This window comes from Sodiomyces alkalinus, assembly GCF_003711515.1.
Source record: "Sodiomyces alkalinus F11 unplaced genomic scaffold SODALscaffold_6, whole genome shotgun sequence".
NCBI lineage: Eukaryota > Fungi > Ascomycota > Sordariomycetes > Glomerellales > Plectosphaerellaceae > Sodiomyces > Sodiomyces alkalinus.
Genome location: NW_021167084.1, coordinates 1,238,058 through 1,264,914, shown reverse-complemented (window position 1 = coordinate 1,264,914; position 26,857 = coordinate 1,238,058). Strand labels below are relative to the sequence as shown.

At 52.0% G+C, this 26,857-nt stretch overlaps 7 protein-coding genes across 7 annotated transcripts; 4 read left to right on the top strand and 3 right to left on the bottom strand.

Annotated features, from left to right (window-relative positions):
- Positions 1-8,539: 8,539 nt before the first annotated feature.
- Positions 8,540-9,876, top strand: SODALDRAFT_278198 (hypothetical protein; the record flags this gene model as incomplete). The annotated part of the gene is made up of 3 exons (XM_028608100.1): positions 8,540-9,074; positions 9,182-9,546; positions 9,637-9,876. The coding sequence occupies 3 exons, from the start codon at positions 8,540-8,542 to the stop codon at positions 9,874-9,876; spliced, it is 1,140 nt and encodes a 379-aa protein (XP_028465784.1).
- A 1,604-nt stretch (positions 9,877-11,480) lies between these two features.
- Positions 11,481-14,066, top strand: SODALDRAFT_333740 (general substrate transporter). Its single transcript, XM_028612060.1, has 5 exons — positions 11,481-12,020; positions 12,186-12,426; positions 12,497-13,343; positions 13,428-13,522; positions 13,657-14,066. Exons 1-5 carry the CDS (start codon positions 11,824-11,826, stop codon positions 13,897-13,899), a joined length of 1,623 nt encoding a protein of 540 aa, XP_028465783.1. The 5' UTR covers positions 11,481-11,823; the 3' UTR covers positions 13,900-14,066.
- A 536-nt stretch (positions 14,067-14,602) lies between these two features.
- Positions 14,603-15,801, top strand: SODALDRAFT_344809 (methylglutaconyl-CoA hydratase; the record flags this gene model as incomplete). The annotated part of the gene is made up of 2 exons (XM_028613179.1): positions 14,603-15,061; positions 15,180-15,801. Exons 1-2 carry the CDS (start codon positions 14,661-14,663, stop codon positions 15,799-15,801), a joined length of 1,023 nt encoding a protein of 340 aa, XP_028465782.1. The 5' UTR covers positions 14,603-14,660.
- A 751-nt stretch (positions 15,802-16,552) lies between these two features.
- SODALDRAFT_333737 (hypothetical protein) lies at positions 16,553-17,608 on the top strand. The gene is made up of 2 exons (XM_028612059.1): positions 16,553-16,880; positions 16,991-17,608. Exons 1-2 carry the CDS (start codon positions 16,661-16,663, stop codon positions 17,203-17,205), a joined length of 435 nt encoding a protein of 144 aa, XP_028465781.1. The 5' UTR covers positions 16,553-16,660; the 3' UTR covers positions 17,206-17,608.
- A 679-nt stretch (positions 17,609-18,287) lies between these two features.
- Positions 18,288-20,571, bottom strand: SODALDRAFT_278650 (hypothetical protein; the record flags this gene model as incomplete). Its single annotated transcript, XM_028608126.1, has 2 exons — positions 18,288-20,442; positions 20,513-20,571. The coding sequence occupies 2 exons, from the start codon at positions 20,569-20,571 to the stop codon at positions 18,288-18,290; spliced, it is 2,214 nt and encodes a 737-aa protein (XP_028465780.1).
- Positions 20,572-23,012: 2,441 nt separating this feature from the next.
- On the bottom strand, positions 23,013-24,808 carry SODALDRAFT_178529 (hypothetical protein). The gene is made up of 2 exons (XM_028607036.1): positions 24,547-24,808; positions 23,013-24,449 (listed from the first exon to the last, which is right to left on the bottom strand). Exon 2 carries the CDS (start codon positions 24,414-24,416, stop codon positions 23,343-23,345), a length of 1,074 nt encoding a protein of 357 aa, XP_028465779.1. The 5' UTR covers positions 24,417-24,449; positions 24,547-24,808; the 3' UTR covers positions 23,013-23,342.
- SODALDRAFT_324431 (hypothetical protein) lies at positions 24,435-25,479 on the bottom strand (the record flags this gene model as incomplete). The annotated part of the gene is made up of 3 exons (XM_028609881.1): positions 24,435-24,449; positions 24,547-25,061; positions 25,143-25,479. The coding sequence occupies 3 exons, from the start codon at positions 25,477-25,479 to the stop codon at positions 24,435-24,437; spliced, it is 867 nt and encodes a 288-aa protein (XP_028465778.1).
- Positions 25,480-26,857: the final 1,378 nt, after the last annotated feature.

The following is a 26,857-nucleotide window of genomic DNA, read 5'->3' as shown; positions in this document are numbered from 1 at the left end:
TGTATATTAGGGTCGTCGTGATATTCTATAATAGTAAGAAGTGGTGGTTTCCTATATCTAAAAGACTATACCCCGTATCACGGATCGGCTTAATATTTTACCGATATAACTCTCTTATTTTATATATAAAAAGATATATCAACGCTAAGCGACTACGTCAGGATAGTGCCTTAGCTAGCATTATTACTTTTATAAAATCGTGGTGAGTTTTTACTAAGTTGATAAAATTATCGAACGGGGCCTAAGTTGCGTGCGCTACTCCTTTCGGCGTCTTTCCTGTCGCATGGGCAGGACCACGATATGGTCTATAGGGGATCCAGGGAGAATCCACTCTATAACTAAGGGCTCCGGATATCGGGGACTTTAGGTATCAGGATATAATAAGGGTGGATACCGGAAAAGACCGGATAGGATCTAAATAATATAGTACCCATAACAGAGTCTTCACCACCTAAATTAAGGGTATAAGAGACTCTCCTAGATATAACTTAATATAATACATACACACGAGATTTCTGCTCTACTAAGTTAATCATTTAAGTGCCTATTTAATATACGATAGTTATAAGCCCGGTTTATAACGCCTAAACGATAGATATTAATAAGGCTACCCCTATTCCACTATAAAGAAGTAATCACGTCTATATAAGCACTCTTAAATAACTACTATCGACCTAATTAGAGTAATTAAAAGACTAATTAACCTATCTATTAATTAACTAACCGATAAACGATAATCTAGTAAGGATATCTTCTAACGTATCTAATGCCGAATAGAAGGCGGCCGCTACTACCCTTATTAACTAGAAGGATTAGGCAGTTTAGGAGCGCGCCGTACACGGTAAATCGGCCTCCTACTAGGATAACTACCTTAATCCAAATCTAAGCGATAAGGAGGCTAACGCCTATCTCCTCCCTATACCTATACCTCCTAATATTCGTAAATACGAAGCCCTCGCCGCGGACCCTAATACGGAGGAGGCCACGGCCACCACCGTCACGGCTACTCCGTCTTCCACTATCACGCTAAAGGGCGATAAGGCCACGGATACTATGGACGCCGCCGCCACGGCCGCTCGCCGGAAGGCTACGGCTATAACGAAAAAACTAATAACCAGGACGCCCACATCTATTAATAACCTCTCTAAAAAGGGGCGCACGCGCTACCTATAAGATCGCCGTATATACCGCGAGGAGAAGGCAGACTATAACGCGTAGTAGAAAGAGTTTAATGAGGCACGCTCCTATATCAAAGGGACCGTGTACACCACGTTACATAACCTCCTCGCCTAGCTATAGGATAATACCGTAAATAACCCGCGGGCCTAGATTACTCTCCTACACGTGCATGCAGGACTAATATCTATAGACCTCCGTAAGGAAGCCCTAGTCCTATACTAACGATACACCACGCCTATAAAGGCTATACCTAAGGATATAGACGCCTAGATAATAAGCTAGAAAACAGCGATAATACACTATAAATATACAGGCGTTTTAGAGTTATTGAGCGCGGACTGTTAGGCAGAAGACGCGTTAAAAGCTATTAGATCTATTACCTAGGAATAGAGTAATAACTACCTAGTAAATAACTACGATAAGATTACGGAAAATAAGCTAACGATTAACGACTTCGTAAAGGCTCTAAGGGCGGTTCTTAGCAATATAAAGAGCCTATAATCCTCCGCTATAAAGCCTAGAGTTAGGAGAGGCACCTTTAACACCCTTAGGAACCTCCCCGATACTAAGGATACTATTACTACTAATAATAAAGATAATAAAAAGCGTCCTCGTAGCGATATATCCTTAAAGGCTATCCCTCCCGTAATAAGGAGGCCCTATAAGATATACGAAAACACCTATACCACCGCCGCCTATTAGTACATAAGGCCGGATATACGCCCTTATACCTGGTATAGCCGTGAAGGTATTATAAAGGTCGCGGAAAAGAAGATACGTATTTATAGTTTTAAAAGCCGCGTGGATACTGCGATACAGAAAAGGCGGAAAGTAGTAGCTACTACCGCTAATCAGATAAAGGAAGTCCAGGAAGATTAACTCTATAATACTACGTTTACTATAGTTTATAAAGACCTATCCGTCACCGCGATAGGGAGACTAAGAGCCCCCCTAACCTAGGGATTAGCGCGTCGTCGTACGATAATACTATTAAGATCATAATAAGAACAGGGGATATCCCTTTCTATTAACTAAGCTAGAGCGCTATCACACTACGCGATCCTAGACTCAGGATCGTTAATCTATATCTTTAATAATCAAGGCTATTTTACGGCCGTTAGACTACCCACGGTTAATTTAGTAACGCTTTAGGTAGGTACTTATAAGGCTCCTATCCTCGGATACAGAGACGTTAAGCTACGTATATAATTTCTATCGGGCACGAAAAGGCTACTACGCCTCCGTGATATCGTATACTATAAGGAATTCGTCACTAATATCATCTCGGAACGCTAGCTATGTCTATAAGGTTACCGCTAGGATACCGTAAATAACACTATTATCAGCTCCGCTAATAACCGGCCTATCTATAAGCTACTAGATATCCACGGCTAATATATAATCGAGCGCGCGGAAGCCACGGCCGCCACCGCGTTCGCGGTCTCGGTAAGGCACCCCCGCGATAACCCGTATAGAAGATCACGATAACCGCGGTAACCGCAGAAGACCACGGTATAACGGTAGCACGAACGCCTTGGCCATTATAGCACCGATACTCTCGTAAAGATCGTCGACGCTATTTAGGGGGTAAAGATAAAGGGACCTCGTATAACGGACTATAACGCGTATAGGTAATCGTAAGTGCCTACGTAGATCCGGCGGATACTATCCCTTTACCCGTTAAAGCCCGGAGAGGCCCTGGCTATTAATTTTCACGATCTAGAAGAGGCGGAGTAATTAGCGGGCGGACTATATAAGTCTATTATATTCGTCATAGACGTGTATATAGGTTATACATAGGATTACTACCTACAGAGAAGAGACTAAGGCTCTATCCTACACGCTCTAAAGAACGTTTTGACCCTACTTAAGACCTAATTCGATATTAGGCCACGCGTTCTACGGGCCGATTCTAAGATATTTTAGCACCTAGAAGTCGTTACTTTCCTCGCTGCTAAGGGGGTAGAAGGCTAGCCGTCGGCATTATATTTATAGGATTAGAACGGCGTGGCAGAACGGATTAGAGGTATCGTTAAAAGAAGGGCGAGGGCTATAAGGATTAGAGCTAATCTGTCTATATCTATCTAGCCTAAGATCTTTAAGACTACTATGTATCTGTATAATAGAACGCCACGATATATTAACGACTAGAAGACACTATATAGAGACCTACGCGGCCGTTAACCTAACCTTACGCACCTACGAGCTTACGGCTATAAAGCCTTTATAAAAATGCGCGATACCTAAGCTAAAAGGAACCGCCTATAAAGGCTAGAACCGAAGGCATAGATCGGCTATTACGTCGGATACTAATCCTCGAATAGCTTCCGTATTTAGCTACCACACCTAACGGATATTATCACTATAAGAGATATAGTCTTTAACGAAGACGAGATATTTAACGGTAGGATTAAAACGCTATAAGCTATGGCTTCCGCCGAGGAAATCGGGGAACGCCTATAATCTATCCGTATCACCTATACCACGACCGCGAATAGGCTACTATTAAGGGGTATAGCTATAGACGTATTAGATCTTAAGTCGAAAGACTTTTACGCCACCGCTATTACTACGGATAAAAGCGAGGTTATCGCTATTACTACGAGAGAGACCACTACTATTACTATAGACTACACCGCTATTACTATGGGTACCGCTATTACTACGGATACTACTATTACTATAGAAGAAGACTATACTACCGCTATTACTACGGATAAAGGCAAGGCCGTCGCTATTACTATAAAAGAGGCCACTACTATTACTATAGACGAGGTTCTAAATCTATAGCCTAATAACTAGACTATAGATTTAAATCTTTATAACTCTAACGCTACCGCTATTATTACGGGAGAGGCTACCGCTATTACTACGGACACTTCACGGTTCACTACTACGAAGTTTAAACCGTTTTCCACGCCTCTAATATTCCCTAAAGATCCCGCGCGCGCGTTCCTTATAGCGTTAGCGGTGGTTAGGGGCGCTAAGGTAGAAGAACACGATAACCACTAACGGATAGCTATAGGTGCCCTTAGGGGGTGCCCGTCGGCTATACTCCTATCGGCCGCACGCCTATTACCCGCGCGCCTATCTATCGCGAGAACTATCGTAAGTCTATACACGACCGAGAAGGTCTAGAATAATAACGCCTAAAAGGCGTTCTTTAACGCTAGCAGGACTTATAACCCTATACGTATAAGGAAGTAAACTATTAACGACGACGATATCGGTGCTATAGATTCCCCTTATACCTCCTAGCCGCTATCGCTATCGTATATAACCCGCGAGGATCTCCCGCCTTTACTAAACTACTACTGCGATATACGTCTCTATCCGTTATAAGAGCGGTGGTTATAGGCCGAGGGGGAATAGCTTAAGGGGCACCGATAGATAGGCTACTAGTAGGAGGTAAGTGGTAATCAGGCTAATAAGTAATAAGTCCTCGCCTATAGATAGGTATACACCTATAAATTTAATCAGGAGGGCACCCTCCTTAAGTAGAAGGCACGCCTTATAGTCCGAGGGGATTCATAAAAACGGTTAGAGACTAAAGATAACTACGCCGTAACGCTAGCCTCACGGTCTTTCCGTATACTAATAGCGATCGCCGCCCGATTTAACCTAGAGATAAGGCAGTTCGATACCGTTAACGCGTTCGTTAATGCCAGCCTTAAAGAAAAGGTGTTTATAAAGATACCGTAAGGCTATAAAGTACCAGGCAAGGTCCTACTACTACGGAAAGCCCTCTTCGGTTTAAGGGTATTGCCACTACTATAGTAAGAGGAATTTAGCGGCACGCTATAGAGGATAGGCTTTATAGCCGTCCCTAATAACCCCTATATTATAATCTGCGATAGTTTAATCCTATTCTTCTACGTTAACGATATCGAACTTATATACTATAAAGACCGTAAGACGGACGCCGATAACCTTAAGGCTGCCCTTAAACGAAGCTATAGGTTATTAGGAGGCGAAGAAATCCGTTAGTTCCTAGGAATTAAGGTCCTAAGGGATAAAGCCACCCGTAGGTTATAGCTATTATAGTCCTCCTACGTGGAGAAGATCGTGGTTAAATACTACGTAGATATACTCTACCGAAAACTACTAAAAGTCCTATTATCTACGGAGCCGGTAATACCCCGAGACGGCACCCGCGCGTTGATTCCCGAGGTCCGTTAGTATTAGGGAATAATCGGTTCTATCCTATACGCCGCTATCGTGATAAAACCCGATATCGCGTTCGCCTACTCGAAGCTTTCCTAATATAACGTTAACCCCTCCTCTAACCACCTTAAGAGGGCTTAATAAGTGCTGCTATTCCTATACTATATAAGATACTACTACCTAGAATTCGACGGGGATAGGCTTTTCCTAATAGTAATCGACGCGTCCTTTAGGGATAATCCAGACCGTAAGAGTTCGTAAGGATATACGATAAAGCTTTTTGGCGGTACCGTTAACTAGAAAGCGGGTAAAGAACCGATAATCACGACGTCGTTAATAGAATTAAAATTACTCGCTCTTATAAAGGCCGCTAAAAAGACGTTATTTATTAGCCGGATATTAAGGGATTTAGAGCTTCGGCTAGGCTAATAATAGCTGCAGCTACACTACGATAATTAATAGACTATTAACCTTAATAATAAGAAGGCATAACGCCTACGGATAAGGCTATAGCACGTCGATATATATAACTAGTAGGCGCGCTAGTTAGTATAATAAGGTCTTTTTAAGGTTACGTACGTTAATACGAAGGAGATAATCGCGGACGGATTAACGAAGGCACTACCGGAGGCGGGGATTAAAAGACTATAGTAATAGCTTAATTTAACTAATTAAAAGGATCGTATTAAGTAGTCTAAACGACTATATAAAGAGATTAAATGCGCTAAAGCGGCTATAATAAAGGCTCCCGAGGGCGTAGTAGATCCGATAAATATAGATCTAATTAATCAGATCCGGCTAATTAGGATCGAGGAACTAATTAAGATAGAATTAAATTAAACGGTTAAATAGGGCGGACTTAGATCCCTTTTACGAGGGCGTTTTCCCTTAACTATTAATTTTACGATAGAAAAGTTAAGAGCGTTTAGTTTAAACCGAAGCCTTTAATTAGTTAGTTAACCTAGGAAGACCCACCTTAACTAAGGGGGTGTATCGTAAAGGCAGGACCACGATATAGTCTATAGGGGATCTAGGGGGGATCCACTCTATAACTAAGGGCTCCGGATATCGGGGACTTTAGGTATTAGGATATAATAAGGGTGGATACCGGAAAAGACCGGATAGGATCTAAATGATTTAGTATCTATAATAGAGTCTTTACCACCTAAATTAAGGGTATAAGAGACTCTCCTAGATATAACTTAACATAATACACACACACGAGATTTCTGCTCTACTAAGTTGATCATTCAAGTGCCTATTTGACGTGCGATATTTCCACATCGCCTGCAGCTAACTAAGCAGTGGCTGGTATTCCTAATATAGCACAAATTACCTACGAATACTAATGGATTATCCATACCTCCGTAGGGCAGACGGTCCACGGAGGTAGGAGAGGGGTAAAGATCGCGGGACATTCCGCGCGGCGGATATTCTCGCTGTTAATACCTCAGGCAAGTCTTGCGTCCTTGCCTCGGTGGATGGTTTGCACAAGGCATGTTTCCATACTTTCTCGTCATCCATGCATCCTCCAACCCAACGTTATATGGAGCCTGGCCGAGCACTGTGCTATACTTGATTCTCGATAGCCACTGGACCTTTCTTCACCTAAGTTGGCGGACAATATAATATGAACGCCTTCGCGATTATTCTGGAAGGGAGATGGAAGATCACTCTCGATATAGGTCCCCCCCATCGAAACTCGCGAGAAAGCCAGTCGACTCGGTCAAGGCGTAGGCGCCTCACCTACTACCACGTGTACAAGGTACCTTAATTACCACTAGCGCGGTTCGTTCTAAATATAACACCAGGTATCCACAGTACATGTATCCACAGACATCCAGGTACGATGTACCCGCCCGTCCCTTTCTCCGGGGTACCTAAGGTACTTCGTCAAGCCATTTCTTCAACGTCCACACTCGCATATTTCCATCCACCACCCCAGCGACCATGTCCTCTGACTGTTGGGGTAACGGACGCTTTGGCGATGTCGGCACTAGAAAGTCGAAGTCTACAGCCAGCATATCGAAGGCAGGGAAGATCACAGACGATCACGGGCCCCATCGGCCAACGACACAAACCCCAGCCCCCGAAGCCACTTGACGCCAAACGGGTGTTGCTATGATGGAGTCCTGACTGAGCCGCACGAGCTCCGTCAAATGAACCCCCACGGTTGGGTCGGCAATGCCTAGGCACGTCGATCCGTTCGAGGATGACTGAACATTACATACTCACATACTACCCAGGCAGGGCTGAAGATGTGGTCCACTGACGGAATTCTGTACACTGATCTAACCCTTCCGGAAACACCTGACGTCAATTATGGCGGAGCCGGGCGGTCGTCCCCTCCACCACACGAGCAAAATTTAGAAGTTCTAACTCGGACGTGGTGTCGAGGCCAAGGAGGCCAAGCCGTTCCCGAAGAACGCCGGAGCACCAAGGATCTTCGTCGGCGTCCGATCCCACAGGAATTGCGGGACCCGCCATTGGAGCTTATTGTAGACCACCGTACAAAAGAAGTAATGACGCTCAAGTCACCAGGTAGAAGTCCGGCTTCCTTTATTCGTCCGCTTACCGCATTCTCCCTCTCACATCGACTTGGGAGTCCCGAGTCCTTCACAGCGGACACGGAAGTTTCCTTCTCCCACGTGGAGATATACAGACTACGCGTTGCATCGCCCAGTTGAGCTGCCTAGAAAGGACATGGATCATGCTCCCCCCCCGGGACGGGACTCCGGGAGGTGAGGAACAGCGCATTACAAACGAGCAAGTCTGGCCAATATTTCTCCTTCAACCCCTGCCGTTTCCGTTTGCCCAGAGAAGTCTGTTTGTTCTTAACCGCATGCCTTGCCTCTGCCATCCCCCAAGCCACGTGGCTTACCTTTCCGCTCCCTCCCCACGTCCTCCCGTCCTGGCTCTGTGTTACTCTGGCATACAAAGAATGCTTTACTCCCTCGCCCTAGACATTCCATCTCCTTTTGGCTTGTCCCGTCTCTTCGGTCATCTCGCTGTCCAGAAACCACAGAAGAGTTGAAGTTATCCTAAAGCGTCGACTGCGTCCCTGTCGTGCTTCTGTCGTGCTTCGGGGCTCTCACCCCCTCCCCCCCTCCGACTCGCCCTCGCCCTCCTAGCTCCCCATCTTCTCACCCGACCATCAAAACGTCGTGCGGTTTGAACTTGCTCGACCGTCCACACAATGTCCACCACCCAGCCACCAGAAATCAACCCAAACAACCCCCTAGCGGGCGTGGGCCAAAGCCTCGACCGCACCGGCTTCCTCGTCCTCCTCTGGATCCTCTTCTCCGTCGCCACCCTCTTCTTCTTCCTCCGCCTCGTCGTCCGGTGGCGGCAAAACAGCAGCTTCGTCGCCGATGACTACTGGATCTCCTTCGCCTTCCTCTGCCTCGTCGTCTACGTCGCGCTGCAGATGCAGCAGATGGACTCTCTCTGGTACATGACCTACCTTCGGTCCCACCGCATCGCCGAGAGCGAAGAGACGCCGCGCCAGGAAAACGAGCTTCTACGGTGGCAGTTTCCTCTCATCGTCCTCTTCTGGTCCGTCCTGTGGTCCGTCAAGGCGAGCTTTATGGCCGCCTTTTACCGAATCGTTGCACCCCTCACTCTCTACCGCCGCTTGTGGTATGGCGTCGCCGTCTTCACCGCCCTGTCCTATATCGCCTGCTGGGTTTCTGTCCTCGTGACATGCGACTCGCCCGGCGACTATTTTGCCGGTATGTGAACTGAACCCCACTGCCCCTTCTTTTCTTTTCTCCCCCCCTTGTGTCTCTTGCGCCCGCTTTGAACCTGGGAGGGACGCCCCGCTGAACACCCCAAAAAGGAAAATGTCACTCGGAACGAGAAATGCGCCGCCAGCGCGACAGCATCATCTTCTCCAGCACCATCGACATCACCACAAGCCTCATGATCCTCGCCCTCCCCGTCGCCATCCTGCCCCGCCTGCAACTCGACACCCGCAAGAAAATCGGCCTGGGCATCGCCTTCAGCCTAGGCGGCATCACCGTCGGCGTCACCGCCGTCCGCCTCGCCCGCGCCCTGCCGGCGGGGAACATGGACCTCCTGGCCCTCGCGGTCTGGGGCTGCGTCGAGGCCTCGGCCGCCGTGCTCGTCGGCTCCATCCTCCCGCTCAAGGCCCTCCTCTCGCGCCGCGTGCGCAAGTACCGCTCGTCGGGGGGCCGCATGCTGGTCAAATCGAAGGGCCGCCCCTCGAAGGGCTCGGCGAGCACGAGCATCGCTACCCGGGGCACGAATACGCCTACTGACACGGACATGGAGGAACGGGAGGTCGGGTACGACGGCGGCAGCGCCGGGTCCCGCACGGTCATGGCGCGGGCTGCGGCCGTGTTGCCGCTTCCCGATGCGCATCGTGGGAGCGCGTTTAATGGGGGTATATACGTCCAGCACACGTACGAGACACGGGTGGAGCTCGAGGGGGACTTTCCTTCGCGTGGTGGTGATGATGGTGATGATGATGAGGTTGCTATTGTGAAGCCGAGGCCGAGGGGTGATGTATAACATGGAGTTGAAATTATGTCCTTGTGGGATCACGGTGATGTGAGGCCGTGGACGGATTTATACCACGCCTTTTGGTCGATTTTTTCTTCCCTATACGAGCCAAGGGAACGGAGTTCAGAGGTCAAAGAAGGGTCTGGCGTTCACTCATCTTTTCTGGACCGAGCGGGGGAACTGCTCTGAAAGCAGTGATATACCTGCTGGGCCCGAGTCTTCGACAAAACGGTAGGCTAGCTATGTGATGGCTTACTGCAACGTATGTATTACTATATTTTGGTGGTCGTCTAGCTCAGGGACGGACATGCCACTAGAGCCAGTTTTTATAATGAATAGCAATGCAAGATCCACGTTCAATTCAAGTCAGAGTTGTCTGTGCGGAAGGGCCACACATTCAAAGTCTTCCCACTAGGCAAGCAGAAGAAGGGTAGAAGACGCAACATCGGTTTTCTTGCCAAGGTAGTCTCGCCGGCCCAGCTGCCAATCCATCCTCATACAATCTAACCGAATCCCGCGGCCCGCGCCGCCTTGCTGGATGAAATGAAGCTCCTAAAATAACCTATGCAGCCAAGGTCTGCAGAAGACAGTAATGCGGGGTTCGTTCGTCTTCGTATCACCAGGAGGACGGGAGAACATGCCAACAAGTAATTATCTGTTATTCATGGTTGGCCCTCGGGACACACGGCAAAGTATCAGCTGTTTGGCCATGTGAGGAAGGACACGCAAGACCGAGCGGGGATCAACGAGAGATCGATCTAATAGAAAAAAATAAAGAAGAGAAAAGAGAAAAGAGAAAACTTGTTCCGCAGTGAAGGACGAAAAGCTTCTCTCGTAGACCTTGACTCATCAGAATGGAAGCCCACTTGCACTTGGGTTTGAGGAGAGTGTGTTCCCGTTGCAGCTACAGTGGGTGGTGGATCTAACAGATCTATATTGACTTTTATCATGATTTCGCATGGATGACCGGGCGTCGTTCTGTTTGCTTCTTCATTTTCTCTCAAACCGCTTCATAAACGGAACGTGCATATGTGTAAATTGCGTTGGCTATAACCGTGTTATCATCACCGCTGAGGCGAGACTCCTACTCGTCAGAATCCTCGTTCCAAGAACTCGGTAAGCTCCCCACATGCACGTGGTTGCATGGGGACCTCGGGGAGCACCCGGGAGGGGAAATTGCTACCAAGTACATGTACTTCGTAATTACCTGCCAACAAGGCACGAAGCGAGAATTTGGGGGAAACATATGTAACACGGGGAAGTCGAACTCAGGTAGTTTCCTCTAATGTGAAGATGCTCGCTTCGACTGGAGTCGACAATTGGCCTTTCCTTTATCGGTTCATTGACGAGTGTTCGACTTACACCAACAGGCTTATGCACAATATGCAATCGTCTCGTCCCGCCTGCTCTGCCGATGAAGAAAGTCTGGGCCAACGGTCCACACCCTCCCTCGCCTCGCACATCGCAGCCTGTGTTGTGCGGGTCTTTAGAGGCTGGGCCCAGAAAAAAAAGAAGAAGAAAAAGAGAAAAAGAAGAGGAAAAAAAAAGAGCTCCCGTAGGCTAACCGGGTAAAGTTTCTTGAACCGTAGACATTGCTTTTCTTTCACCCTGCATAACCACCATGCCACTACCCTCTACCCGTCGAATGGCTGCTCCATCGACAGGGCAGGTGTCTTGGTTTACCCATGCTGTCTTTAGCATCACAGATCCCTGAGATTCCTCAGCTCAGCACGGACTGGTTGAATTGCGGCTGACGATCCCAGTCAGCTCTGCCGCCCGATTCGACTAAACCCCAACACTTGAAAAAGCGAGGCGACACCCTCGCGAACGCGGCCCAAATCGCATGGTTCACTCCAGCACGCTTTTGTTTTCTTTTCCCCAAGGGACGGACCTACCTACGCATACAAGTAGAGTTCTGCGACGATATCGCGAGTCCTTCCACAAGACCTGCCCATCATGGAGGAGAAGAGCGCGACCCAACAACCCAGTACCGTGACCAGCGCGGTGTCCGAGATCGAGGACGACAACAAGGACGAGAACCCCCATGGCGTTACACCCGTTACCTCTGCTTTCGCCGACTGGAAGCGAGGTCCCCTCGTCAGGAAATTCTGGCGCCTCTACCTCACCGGCGTCATGGTCTGCGTCGGCGGCATGTATGTCTAGATACTCCAATACCATGGCCTACGTGTAACTTCTCTCAAAAGTTGCATTCACTTCCCCCGCCATCCTCTTCAACTGCGCCCCTTTCCAGGACGACGGGCCCTATCGGACACATTTGCTAATTGTTGCGCGTCTTTTCCCCCGTGCCATCTTCTCAGGTACATCGGCTACGGCAACTCGGTCGTAGGTAGCATCATCGCCAACCGTGGCTTCGTCCAGCAGTTCGCCACTGTCACGAACCCCGACACGGGAGAACCCGACCTTGACGCCCACCATCTTGGTCTCTGGAACGGCCTCAATTTCGTCGCTCAGATTGTCGTCCAAATGATCTCCCCGTTCACCGCCGACCGATGGGGACGCAAGTTCAACATGTGGGCGTTCACCTTCTTCCTCACCTTGGTATGTCTATGTCCCATCACTCTACTCTCCCCCCCCACATCACTCCGCTAACCATTACACGACTAAAAAGTCCATCATATTCGAAATAGTCGCCCAAGAATGGATCATGATCCTCTGGTCGCGCATCCTAGGCGGTTTCGCCGGCGGCCTCCTCGCCACCTCCATCATGACCTACATGTCCGAGATCTCCCTCCCGCAGTTCCGCGGCGCCCTCCTCGGCAGCTTCTCCCTCTTCTTCGCCCTGGGCCAGGTCTTCCTAGCCATCGGCCTCAAGGTCCTCGAGGACACCGACCCCTTCAACTTCCGCAACGTCTTCTACTCCGAGTTCGTCTTCTTCGGTCTCTGGCTCGTCCCCCTGGTCTACCTCCCCGAGTCGCCCGCCTGGTACGCCGCCCAGGACCGCGACGAGGACGCCAAGCGGTCCCTGCGCCGCCTGGTCGGCCCCGTCGACGGCTACGACCTCGACCACGAGTACGCCGTCGTCAAGTTCGAGGTCGCCCAGTCCGCCCGCCTCGCCCGCGCACGGGGCTCCGACTGGCGCGCCCTCGCGTCCCCCGTCAACCTGAAGCGCATCGTCATCGCCACCTTGCCCTTCACTTTCCAGAACTTCGTCGGCGTGCCGCTCATCTTCGGGTACACGACCTACTTCCTGCAGCTCGCCAACGTCGCCGATCCGTTTCTCGGGAATCTTATGATCCAGCTCATCCTCGTCGTCGGCATCGTCTCCGCGTTCTACTTTATCGACATCGTCGGCCGCCGTAGCCTCGTCATCTGGAGCGGTGCCGCCATGGGCGCCATCTGTCTTGTCATCGGCGGCTTGGGGTTCATGGGCCCCAACACTACTTCCTCTGGTATTGGTCTCGTTACGCTGTGTTGTGTTTGGGCCTTTGTTTACGCCAATTCGCTGGCTCCCATTGGTACGTGACCCCACGGGTTCTTTGATGTCTTTCCGTTGGCAGGCCAGCCCAGCTAATAACCATTTCTGACTTGCTGGTATCCAGGCTGGATCAGTCTGGTGGAAGTGTCCTCGCCACTTCTCCGTGCCAAGACAGCTGCTGTCGCCGCCATCATCCAGTCTCTCAGCGGTGTCCTCTTCGTATGTTCCTCCCCAATTTTTTTTTCTTTATTTTTTTTTTCTTTTCCCCTCAGAATAATGTCCCATGCCATGTGACAAGCGTTGCCCAGAAGCGCCCATTAGGTATGATATATGCTAACATAGGTGGTCCACAGAACTATACCGTTCCCCTCATGCTATCAAACCAAGGCGCCAATTGGGGACAAAGGATCGGCCTCTTCTTCGGTGGTATCACCTTTGCCTACCTCGTCCCCGTTCTCTTCCTCTTCCCCGAGACCAAGGGCCGGACCTACCAGGAGCTTGACGAGCTGTTCGAGCGCCGTATCCCCGCTTGGCGGTTTCACGAGACCAAAACGGCGCACCAGACCGGCGTTGAGATGCGGTTGGGGGGGCATTGAATGAGCGCCGAAACTTGTCTGGTGAAAGCCGTTTCTTTTTTCCGTGCTGTTTCCAATGTTCGAATAGCGTGTGTTTTATTGGGAAAGTTTTCGGATAGCGATTCTGCTTAGTTGTAGTTATAACACGACGAGCTCCGTCTTTTCTTGACGGAATATAAAAACGCAGGGCCTTTGGGGTTCCGGGGTCAAGGTGATGCTGCCTTGTGTGTCGTCTGCGTTATTCGTAGCGTAGCGCATCTGTAGACATACGCCGAGACGATTTGACCCCAGCTATCTATATCTATATCTTTGCCAATCTGGTTCAACCCAGGTCCTTGAGACAAAGGCAACTGATGGTCTTCCTCATCGGCATCGTGCCTGTCATTGCAATTCAGAAACCCTCTGAGAACCATGGGGGCGAGCTTCGATATACACAACAAAGGGATGAGACATCGCATGATCTTCGACCGGCCTCTCGCTTGGCGAAATGTTAAGGGACGGACGCAGGCAGACACCGGCCTTCACCGACGAGGGATGTCGGTGAGTCCAGGTGTACAAGTTCGATGCCCGGATGACCAAGGAGACCCACGAATACCCGGTGCAAGCCGAGTCAACATTATCCACGTCTCACGTCATAGGTCACTGGCAGCGCGTCCTCGGCATTGGCTTTCGTCTCGGGTCAATTCTTCCTAATTCCTACCTGGGGGTAATTGTTCAACTTTCAACCCCACCCCTCACCTCCAATTCAACCCACCGCTAAAAATTACTAGCCCTTTTCGAAGATGTCGCCTCGTCTCCCTCTCCGCTTCACCCTCCGCACAATCCGGGCGTCGCCGAGGCTATACTCGACAGCCACGGCCGCCGATTCGACAGCACCGCTCATCAATGTGACGCTGCTCCCGGCCCCCAACTCGGGCCACATCCGCATCCTGGAACTCAACCGCCCGTCCGCGCGGAACGCCATCTCCAAGGCCCTCCTCTCGCAGCTGCGCGCCGAGATTGACGCCGTTCACTCGCAATATGACGAGCACGGCGACGAGATCCCACCGCCCCGTGTCTTTGGCGGCGCCGCGGGGCTCGACGAGAAAGGCCCAACGCGGGCGCTCGTCATCGCCAGCGCCCTCGACACCAGTTTTTGCGCTGGAGCCGACCTGAAGGAGCGGAAGAGCTTCACCCAAGCCGAGTGCGTCTAGCCAAGATTCCCCAATTTCGAAAAAGAAGAAAAGATGAAAAAAGAAGAAAAAAGAAGAAAAAAGAAGAAAAAAAGACTGCTAATCAACCCGGGCGAATCATGACTACAGCACTACCGAATTCCTCACCAACCTCCGCGGCACCTTCGCCTCCCTCGCCTCCCTCCCCATCCCCACCATCTCGACCATTTCCTCCCTCGCCCTCGGCGGCGGCCTCGAGCTCGCCCTATCAACCCACCTCCGCGTCCTGTCGACCAACGCCGTCGTCGGCCTCCCCGAGACCCGGCTGGGCATCATCCCCGGCGCGGGCGGCACCCACCGCCTACCGGCCCTGATCGGGCTCTCCCGCGCCCGCGACCTGATCCTGACGGGCCGCCGCGTCTCCGCCACCGAGGCCTACTTCCTGGGCATCGCCGACCGGCTCGTCGAGGTGCCGTACCCGGAGGATAAAGACGTGCCGGGCGTGAAGGAGGGCGAGAAGGCGAGCGACGAGGCGAAGGAGATGCTGTTCCTCAACGGGGCGCGGCGCGGGGTCATGAGCGAGGCGGTGAGGATGGCGACGGAGATTTGCGAGGGGGGGCCCGTGGCGGTGCGGGCTGCTCTGCAGGCGGTCGCTTGGGCCCGGGAGGAGATGGAGAATAAGATGTACGAGCGGGTCGTGGGCACCGAGGACCGGAACGAGGCGCTACGTGCCTTCCAGGAGAAGAGGAAACCCGTGTTTAAGGGCCGGTAATCTAAGCGTCCTTTATCGGAGCGCGAGGGACGATGTAGTGGAGATGTAAACATAGGAAGGGTGCGAGCGGGGAGGAGGGTATTCAGCTTGGAGCGAGTGTTAGATACGTGGTACGCATATGACCCGATCTACGGGTCTTTCTACGTATGGAATGATTAAATTGTAGGAGAAAAAGGAAAAACTCCGAATTCAATAAAATGAAGACCGAATTCAAGAAAAACAGTATCAAAGCATACAAAGTAAAAAGTTGAGTTGCCGGCATTGTTGCCGGCGTCAGGACAAGAAATATCGCGAAGAGCTTCCCTGTGGTCACTGGCGCTACCTTGCTCTACCTTATACCACCATAAACAAGGCCGAAACCAACAGTAAACGGGTACAAAACACGACCGTACCTGAGACATAACACATCAACCCGACGTTTTTATCAGAGTACTTCGTATTGATGTACCGAGCGCGATTCAAGTCCACAAGAAGCCCCAGAGCTCAGAGCTTTGTCACTGGTCAGAGCTGTTCCCCACCCCGGGAGTTACACAGCTACGGACAGTTACACACGTCATGGTAGAGCGAACAATGACATCACGACGGGCTCTTCCGCCATCATCCATCCTGTGTGGTTCCCTTACCCTCAATACATCACGTAGAATTAGGGTAAAGCGGGTAATAGAAGTACTGTAGTCGATGCTATTTAACACTTTCTTTCCCTCCGCTGATTCTCCTTTCCAGAGCTCACTACCTTATCAACCCCAAAAACCCAAACCACACCACTTCCGATACCAATTGTCGAAACGACAAGACACTCGACATAAACCCCCTCGTACATTCATCACACCAGCCAACACTAAAAATAACCACTTTCACCATGTCGTCTCTCATCCAGACCACCGCCCGCCGCACGGCGACCATGCCCATCTCCATCATCCGCACCGCCGCCCTCGCTCCCCGGATAGCAACAGTAGCGACCCGCCCTTTCACAACCTCGCCAACCCCCAACAAGTCCGCCACCGAGACCGTCAAGGACAGCCTAAAGAACGTCGACCGCAAGGTCAGCGATAAGATTGTCAATGGCATCAACCTCGGCTGTACGTCCCCCCCACCCCGTTACTTCCTCCTCTGGCCTACTACCTGTGCGCGCTTCCATGGCAGAAAGACGCACAAACAAAATACTGACTCCAACCCAAAATACTTATAGCCAAGGTCGCCGAAAAAGCCAAGCACATGACCGGCGACGCAGCCCACGACGTGACCCACGGCGAGACGGCCAGCAAGGCCAAGGGCAAGGCCGAGGAACTCGCCGGCGAGGCCAAGGGCAAGGCCTCCGAGATCAGCGGCGAGGCCACGGGCACTGCCCACGAAATGGCCGGGAAGGCCAAGGGAGCTGCGGAGGAGGTCAAGAAGCGCATGTAAAAAAAAAAAAGAATTTCGACTCTTTCCGACTCGACGTCATGCAATGACTGCGAGATGTTTTCTTAGCTCTTGGGGGTTGTTTCCACCATGATGGCTTCCTCCTGGTTTGCCGGCGTTATCTGTACATTAGTCGCCCTTTTTCGCTTCCTACCTATCAACCAATAGCAGCATGAATGGAGTCTTCGGTTCATGAAGAGATGATTGTCCTTCACGTGGCAACCTAATAGGAATGGCTAACCTGGTCGTCCCACGGCCTTGCGGGCACAAAAACTGATCCGGGACATATCAACCATCACTCACGCACATTCACACATCACAAAACGAGACGAAAAATGTACCGACGCAACCGCCTCCCAAACCCTTGCCCGAGTCCCCCACCCCATACAGTCTGGTCCGAAGACCATCCCGGCTTGGAAGGGCAGATATCCAGGACTCCGAAGGGCCAGGAAAGCAAAAGGTCAATTCGCAAGCCATAAAAGGCTCCAAACCACCCTTTCGCCCCCCCACCCGTAAAAACTCCCTACCAACGACACCTAGAAAGACGTCGAAAGGAAACGTCGGCTTCCGTCACAGGACGTACCGCCCGCCCAGAACCCAAGTCTCGCGACCCGGATCCGACGACAAAGGGGGGCTTCCATCGCTGTGACATGTTTGATCTCCCGCTCGGAATACAGAGCTGGTTCAAGGATGAATCTCGCCTTGTGCTCCACCGTGCCCTGCGGGTTTCTGGGTCTTGTGTTCTTCTGAGCACCACTCAGTCACATCACTGTCGTGCCGGGGCGACTCGTTGAGAGGCTCACCAACTCGCAAAAGAAAAAAGAAAAGAAAAAAAGAAGAAAGAAGAGAAAAAAAAGAAGAAAGAAGAAGAAAAAGAAGAAGAAAGGAAAAAACCCCGAGCATATGCACTGGACACACCGAATAAACACACCAGCCTGGAGAATGGGAACTAGGATGCGCGGGATGGCAGGTTGACCCATGGGTATCGTACACTTGTCGTCTGTCGCGTCTAAAATGATCTTGCCCTGTTTCGTCAGCCGGTCCGGTATTGCAAAAGAGACTAGGTCCACCTAATCATCCGCCAATCATGATTCCTCGAATAAGACCTTCTTCCGTCCACTACCCCTGTGATCCTCCATGTCTTCCAATGCGCGGTCGATCTCCATGATATCCAGCATCTCGGCCTCGATATCGCGACCCTCGACATCATCCTGTACGTCGGCGGCCGCATCAAGGTCAGCGAAACCAAAGGCCGACCTGGGCCGGCCGATGGGGAGCGTAAAGTCGTGCGTCTGGTCCCCATCCTCGTGCATGCCGGTACGATCGACACTGCCCGGGCCACCTGATCGCAGGCCACGCACGCTCCGTCTCTTGCTGACGCTGAGGTTGAAAGACACGTTCCTGGGCTTGTCGGGTCGCGGATGTACGGTGATAGCCGAGGGCGGCTCGGTCGGAGCGCCGCCTCGGTCGCTGAAAAGCCGGCGCCTCGTCGATACGATGCTGCCGGTAGCCTTGGCCCCCCCCGTCGCGCCCTCTTCCGCCTCTCGGACAATGACGAGGCGCGTCTCGCCCTGGACAAGGACTTCGACGCGAAGGCCGCCGTCGTTTTCCTGGAGTCTCGCAAAGTTGACGGCCGCACCGACGCCGCAGCAATGTTCCCCGAGCAGGCCGGTGCTCAGGTCCTGCAGACGGATCATCCGCGTCGGGACCGTGCCGCTGAACAGGTTCACGCCGCCGCCTGCGCTCCTCCGCAGCTGGGCGTCCCAGAAGCGGTACACGGCGGGGATGACGGAAACGTTGTCGAGGCCGCCGATCCACAGCACGACGCTTTCGTCCCCGGATCCCGAGCCGGAGCTTATCGCGGGCAAGGGAGTTACCACGACGCCGCCCCTGACGCTGGCCAGGCGTTCGGGCGCGGTGACGGCACTGAGCGACGCGGCCGCATCCCGACGAGTGTGCGGCGTCATGGGGACAAAATCCCCACCCGGCTTCGAACCGGCATTGGCACCGCGCAGGGGGCTTGTGCCTTCCACGTGACCGGTTACGCTGAACTTGGTGAGTGCAGCGCCTTGTATGCCAGAGCTCTGCTTGCCCAGGATGGTGGCACCTAGCGGACTCGCACCCTCCACGTCCCATATGCCCCATGTGCCGTCGGCCATGAGCACAAATATGGCACGTCCATGGGCGATCCAGGCTGCGTCGAGCATGGGTTTCCTAGTCCCCGTGGGGCGCACGAAGGGCTGATACAAGGAGAGAAGCCACGAGCCCTTGGAAGGGAATAGACCAGTCGCTTGGTCGTCGGACGGCAGGGAAGGGAGGGCGTAGTCGTAAATCCGTACGGGGTAGATGGAAGCAACGACGAGGAGTTGCGACAAGTTTGCCGGGTTGAAAGAAATCCCGGTCAGAGGACTCGGAAGGAGTTCGGTCTGAAATGGTTTGACACGACCACTGTCGGCCTTGCCCGTCCGGGGGTTCAGAGGGACGTCCCAGAAACGCAGGACACCTGTGGCTTCCCGGTTATGAGAGGCGACGATGAGATGTGGCTGGGGTACGGAATCAGACGAGCCGGCTTGGTCTTCCGCGCGGTCCGGCACGGTGGAGCCTTTCTCTGGTTTCGCAAAGGTCAAGGCGATGCCACTGCTCTGCTTCGACTGACCTGTGAGCAGAGTCACGGTCTCTCCCCACGAGCCGGACCCCGCGGTGGCGGTGAGCAGGCTGGATCGCAGGTCGGGCCTCGCCTTACTCTCGGGGCTCGGGGGCGTCAACGGCAGAGAAAGGAGGTAGAGATCGGAGGTTGTGCAGGAGACGGCAAATACCATCCTATCTCGTAGGAGGTCGGCTCCAGGGCCTCCCACGTCTTCGGGAGAGCAGGGAGTCAACTGCGGAACGGCGAGGTGGTGGGCCGGGGCGCCCAGGGACAGGTCGAGCGTCTGGACGATATCCGGGTAAGGGCCGTCGGCAGCATCGCCCTCGAACTCGGGCTTATCGATAAACGGGGCTGGGTCTTTGGCCTTGGGGACAGATTCTTCGTCGTCTGAATCAAGCATGATGACATCGGCGCTGCCGTTTTTCAGTTCTTGTTGTGGTGGTGTGGCAGGTTTCTTGGTGGGCTTGAACCGTTTCCCGCCACGCCAGAGAATCCTGACACCGTTTTCGTGGGCATGAAGCAAAATGGTTGCTCCCTGCGGGGAGAGCACTGGATATGTCTTTACATCGTGGATGCGGTGGGGAAGGTTATATCTAGATGCCGAGAAGAGAATCAGCCATCGAGCGCGTCTCGCGACCAGTGAGGTCGAGCAGGGCACCATACGTAAGTTGGACATTCTGGGAGGTGTTGCGTATCCGAGGTGTAGGTTGCTGGGGCCCCATGTCGGATGGTAACTTGTGAGCCCTGGGGCTCTGGTCGGAAAAAGAAGAACTGTCGTCGAGGAAGGTAGGAGATAAGAAGAAGTTCCAAGGCTGCGGTGCGTTGGGTGTGAAAGGTGAAGGGCGACGAGCACTCAGACGACGCAACTCATGGCCGGATGACGAGGATGCAAAGCCAATGCTGCGAATACTATAGTTTCGGGCGCGAGGGAGAGGTAAAAGGTAAATTGTCGGGTCAAATGGGAGGGAGTGGGTGTGCCGGCCGATTGAGGTTTGATGTTGATGGAAGAAAGAAAGGGAAGCTGTAAGCAGGTAGGGAGGGAAGAGATACTGACTTCAGCCTTCCAGGTCACAAAAACGCGACTGGACAAGGTCGTCAAGGAGCTTCCCGATGGGGCCGTGTCACGGATATGATTGGTCGCAGGATGCAGTGTTGTGTGGTTGATGGGGAGGTTTTCGGTACTTGCTGCGAATTAATCAAACTGAGATGAGCTGTTGTATCAGGTACTTTGAGATTCGGTGTGGTTCTTCCGCTCATCACGACCGTCATCAGCTGTCAAAGTGGGACGGAGCCAGGTACGTACACAGGACTAATAAGGCAAGTTGGGGACCATCGACCATCGACCATCGACCCTTCCCTCGTCGTTGTCTTTCTTCCCAGCATATTTCGACTCTTCCAGGTTCGTACATCTCATCGCTACCTTATATTGCTGCCGGTTTCCAGGTTGGCCTTTCTTCGGAATCTTTCGTCTTCACATTCTTTGCTTCTCACCATTTTTTTTTAGCTTCCAAACCGTTTCTCGCCAAGTATCGACTCGACTCTTGTTATTCGCAGACTCTCCTCTCCGTCTTAGTGGTGTCTATGACTCTATGCCACATCTTCACCTCTATCCTCCCTCCAAGAATCGCCTGACGACTTCGACACAAAGAGGAAGAATCTATCCCCTTGTTTCTCCCGTTTCATCTTTTACGTCTCTTTCGCTTCTTTTATCTCTATGCAATTCCGGGTTCGACTCGATAGGCTGAACCGCAGAATCCTTGCCAGAAGCGGGCCTCGGCGTGGTGGACATGGTGGACGAGAAGAACGCGCCGACCTTGTTCGAGTATGCGGTGGGCGAGCCTAGGGAGCGATGCCGCCGGTGCGGGGCGACCAAGGCCCAGACGTTCAACGACAAGGCTCTGCGGAGGTGCATGCGATGCCTCAAGGTGAAGTACTGCAGCACTAAATGTCAGCAGGGCGTTGGCTCTTGTTACAAGTACGTCGAGGATACTCATCAAAAAGGGAGATGGGGAACTTTTTCCCGAGACGTCTGCAGACCCACCGTCACGGAGCGACCATGGAGAGGAGACAAGCGCGGGACCGCATCAGAAGAGACTGCTAGACTGCGCAGGTCATATGAGAAAGTGGACGAATCCCGACATTAACAGTCTTGGGAATAGAGTCAGGACTCATGGGCCACGAAAAGTTGGACCGCAGAGAATGAACCGGAAGTATGGTGAGCCAGCACCCTGTCTACCTTACTTTGTATGTATGGTTGGAAACGACTGATGGCTATGAGAGAACAGACATAAGCGGTTGAAGACATCTTCATTAAACAAACAGCAAGCTCACTTTGTGTACATTTCGAGTGACCGAGTTGCCATGTGCGAGTAATTGTCTCGAAGGATCAGGGCATTCAGCGGGTCCCTCAGTCCAATCTATGATTTCTTCTCCATTCCAACAACGGCGACACACGTGGCTCTCCCCGGTCTCTCCATTTTCCATTCTGACCCCAGTCACGTCGAGGACATCCCGTCTCCCCAACGGGGTTCAACGCTTGATATTCCGTACACATTTTACACAAACCTGCCCACTTCGGGACGCAGAGTAGTCCATGTTGGACGGATATGAAAGGACCCCTCGAATCCCCTGAGCACCCCACCCCATTCCCCAGGGCGCCGTTTCACATCCGCAGATCCAGACGTCAACCCCTCCCTCCCTCGCCAATTGCTCCGTCACAGAAACACCAGCCATCCCGGTCCCAGTTATCAGTCTCGGTAGTGTAAAGACTGGAAACAACGCAAATGGGGTGGAGGATCTTCTTCTATCCATAACGTCGGGTGATGTATAATCAGGGTCTGATTGGCGCCTACCGTGGATCGCAACCCGGAAGGGAAGGATCGTCAGGAGAGGGGGCCACCGACAACCAGACGATTGGATCAAAACGGCGGGTTCTGGTTCTCTTCTTGTCTTGGGCCGCTGTTTGTCGGGTCAGGTGATGTTGGCGGCGCCTTTCAGTCTCGTCTCCGTGTGTTTTTGTTTCGTTTGTGTGGGACACATGCAGCCGGCCTTGACGAGGGCCCTGGCAGGCCGCTATTATCACTGATGGTCCTGTGTAAGTAAGGTCGTTGCGAAACCTAAAAGCGCGTATTCTTAGAATGGGTTGCCTTCAATTGATGCTTTAACGATATGTTTGGCCCATCTGGATTCTCAGGTATTACGAAGTACGAGGTCAAGATATCCAGAGTAGAGGTCGCCTACCTAGTCTTGAGCTCGTGTGGCGAGGTGGTTGGTTTGACATTGAGCGTTTAACAGCGTCCGCCCTATGATGGTCTTCAGCAACCCCGTCTCAACTCGTCGTCTCCCAATATAGTGTACTTCACTTACTCCGTAGAACCGCTGGAGAAAGAAAAAAAAACGACGGCATGCTATACAAGCCCGCAACGATAGCCATACCCACGAGAGGGAACCGGCGAAGAACCGGGAGGAGATAATCACCTGATATGCTCGATTACTATGCCAACAAGTTTCTCCTAGATAACATCCAACATTTCATAGCCCGCCGTGACACAGCAGGTTCGGAAAAAGCACAGCACATCATCCAACGCTGGGCCAGCCTACCCCGGACACAGGAGCCAAGAAACAGCTCGACGACGAGAGAATCCGTCCAATTCCTCCTTCTATTTTCCGGCCTACCCTTTGCAGCCAAACGTCTCCCCAACGAGTTACGAAAAGGAGCTCCAAGGGGGAACAAAGGGCCCTTCCGACCCCCATCAATAGTTCTGTCATCGGTCGAGCTGAGGGTCGACGGCTGCATATGTACACACACAAAAAACAAAAAAAGGATTGAAAAGAAAAGCGGTTGCACCAGGAGCGTTTCCCAACGTCCACTTCTTCCTGCGAGGAGTTCCAAATAATTTCCAAACAGACGAGTTATAATAAATAGAGGTCGATCGAACAAATGTGGATAGATCGAAATTCGACCGGAGCCAGTTTCCTTCCACTGACAGAAGCGTCGAGATCCATTCGGATGTGGCCATTGTCGGATCGTATACCGACATTGGATTCGAATCTGCGTTGGAAAAGCCGAGACCCGGTATTTCGGGTTGCGCACGAGGGGGTAAAATCCAGCATGTTGTCGATGGAAGAAAAGTAAGGGCGACTTGGAATCTCTTGTCTTGCGACACTCCGACAGAAAGATCCTGCCGAGAAGGAATTCGAGAGTGGGATATTCAATGAGGTTAAGGAGTGGACGGCATAGGCATGGGGGCTTTTGTTGCTGGTGTCGAGCTGGTGTGTTTCGTGCTCGCAGCGATGTTCCCATTTCAGAAAGATCCGAATCATCACGAACCCTTGGAGGTTGATGTAGCCTCCTACACCATGACAAATAAAGAGACAATCCGAGAAAAGAAAACAAAGCAAAGCACAGAACACGCCTGGTCAGTCCCAAGGATTGGGCTCCTGGGGAATAGGTGACGCCCCATTCCCTCCAACGACATGATTTGACATCCATACAACGCCTTATATGCCAAGAAAAATAGAAAGTGTAAATGATAGGTGGTAGATGGTGTCGCGAGATGCTTGTCATACATGCTCACTCAACATCTCATGCGTTGGTGACCTAGAGCAGAAAGAAAGGGGGGAGAAAAGAGTCAGCAAGAGGTTCTCTGCCGAAGTGGCGTGACAGACAAAAAGAAGAGAGAAGGGGCGGATCATACCCGGAGGATCTTGCGCGAGTAATCTTGGTTGTCGGCGATGCTACCGTCGCTCAACCGGCGGTGAGCTAGGACGGGGTCCATGCGGGAATCGGTCATGGAGACGCCGCCGCTGCTACCGGGAGGCTTTGCGCCAGCAATGAACGAGTTGACGGCGGCGTTGCGACGGTGTTCCTCTTCGATGGACTGGTTCCTCCTACGGCGCATGAACCAGAAACCGAAACCAAGGAGGCCGAGAATGACGGCAACACCAACCGACACCCCAGCTGCAATGGCAGCGACGTTAGGACCGCCTTCGCCGTCGCCTTCATCGTCCCCCTCCTCCTCGTCGTCGTCCTGGGCACCCTGGCTTGCTGCGGCAGATCCGGATGCGGTCGCGGAGGAGGGAGTGGAACCTCTGGTGCTCGTCGGTGACGTGGCCGTGGACGTGGGTGACTCTTCGGCCTCTTCGTGGGGAACGACAAGCCGAAGGCCGTTGTTGTACACCGACCAGAACACGCCATCCTCGATGCCTCCGCCTGTTCCAACCCAGTCAGTCATTACATGAGTCATGTTGAGATATCAAAAACGGCCTGAAAAGGAAGGGGTCAAAAGCATACAGGCCTCCTCGGGAAATCCGGGGCATGGGTGATTGCAGTTTTCGTCGTCCACAAGGTCGTCCTTGGGAGGCATGGTGTTGCCACACCAGCACAGCCCTTCACCCATAGCGGAAATGAGGGCTTCCTCCTCAATACACAAGTCTGAGCAAGAGCCAGAGCTGAGGAAGAGCGGGATGGTGAAGTCTTCCCAGTCGCCCTTGGATTTGTAACATCCGGCTGAAGTAACAGACTCGAGCATAGGGGGTACCTTTGGCCGCTGCTCGCCTCGGGGTTCATCGTCGTCCTGAGCGACGGCGGCAGCAACCAGAAATGAGAGTGGCACTAGAGACAGCTTCATCGTAGCTATGTGTATGTGGGCGTGAATGCAACGCTGGTTAAGACGACCGGTTGGTAAAATAAAAATAAAAAAAGTTGTCTTCCCCGCGCCCTCGGATGGGTGGTAAAGGGGAAGCGATGCGAGAAACGACAGCACTCCGAACCGCGTGTCGTGTATTCGATACAGGCTAATCTCTGTTCCCTGCCCGTAACAAGCTGTTGATTGTTTTTTCTTTCTTTTGTTCTCGACTTTGCCGTCGCAGGCTGGGCGTTGTTGTTTCAAGCCACGTCAAGGCCCGAAGACACAAAAACACGGGGCGTGTGGAGTTTCGAATAGGGGCCGACAAGGACGAGACGGGATGCTGTCGAGTTCGAACACTTGGAATGCCGACTGGCCGAGAGAGAGTCTATCGATGATTGTTTTCGAAAAGTAAAAAAAGTAGTCCGATCGTGTCGTGTCTACCACGAATCGAGATTGAAACCGTTTTCACCGATCCAAACACGGCGACATCGAGGTGACTAAAGGAAGCGAATTTCGAACGGAAAGGGCCTGCTCGTCGGACAGGCAAAGAAAGAAGCAAGACAAGAGAACGAATAGCAACGCTTTGCTCTGGTTAGACAATGGAGGATGGTTGACGTTAGAGAGAGTGGGAAGAGAAAGGGATAGGGAATGAAAAAGGATAGCGTGGAATGCACAGAAAGAGAACGATTGACTGGGTTTAGGGGACCCTCTGTGTCTGTGGGAGAGAGAATTGCACCTTGAAGGGAGAGGGAAAGCGAGGGGAGAGCAGGAGCCAGTGGCTGCGTGGTCTCTGGTTGGGCTGGAACAGGCACGGGAAAGGGATAGAGAGATGAACCCGGGAAGGAGGGAACACTGCTTTGTCACTCTCGATGTCCATCCACCCCCCAAGGGAACATGAGAGACATGGAATCAGCCAGCCGGTGGAATTTTGAACCCATGTCTGCTGCGGAGAGCCTGTGAAGCGAAATGAGCCCCCACCAAGAATCATAGCCACGCCCCCAGGGGTGTGTTGCAAATTATACTGTGCCCATCGGGGCCCGCAATATGCGTGTAAGGGTCACGTGATTTTGACTAAACCTTAATATACGCACCCCAGTGTATTGTTGGTTGGCAGTGGCTTTGCGGGCCAATGACCACGTTCCGTGCCTGAGAGATGCCCCTGAAACCGACGTTTATTGGCCAACATCGTCTGTACGTACAACGTATATAATGCTCGGAAAGTTCAGGATCTTGGAAGGAAAAGAGGTGGAGCCTTGGGTACACGATACTACGGATATGAAAAAACTCGTATTGGTAGTCCTACGTCCTAGGATCGACAGTCGTCACCAGATCCTACGGCGGTGCGGCATACGAAGTGTATTTTATGCAAAACGGTCGG

Coding starts and splice junctions, on each gene's coding strand:
- SODALDRAFT_333740 (XM_028612060.1), top strand. CDS start 11,824: ATGGAGGAGAAGAGCGCGACCCAACAACCCAGTACCGTGACCAGCGCG. Junction 13,344..13,427: donor CAATTCGCTGGCTCCCATTG/GTACGTGACCCC, acceptor GCTGGTATCCAG/GCTGGATCAGTCTGGTGGAA. Junction 13,523..13,656: donor CTCTCAGCGGTGTCCTCTTC/GTATGTTCCTCC, acceptor GGTGGTCCACAG/AACTATACCGTTCCCCTCAT.
- SODALDRAFT_333737 (XM_028612059.1), top strand. CDS start 16,661: ATGTCGTCTCTCATCCAGACCACCGCCCGCCGCACGGCGACCATGCCC. Junction 16,881..16,990: donor CAATGGCATCAACCTCGGCT/GTACGTCCCCCC, acceptor AAATACTTATAG/CCAAGGTCGCCGAAAAAGCC.
- SODALDRAFT_178529 (XM_028607036.1), bottom strand. CDS start 24,416: ATGACAAGCATCTCGCGACACCATCTACCACCTATCATTTACACTTTC.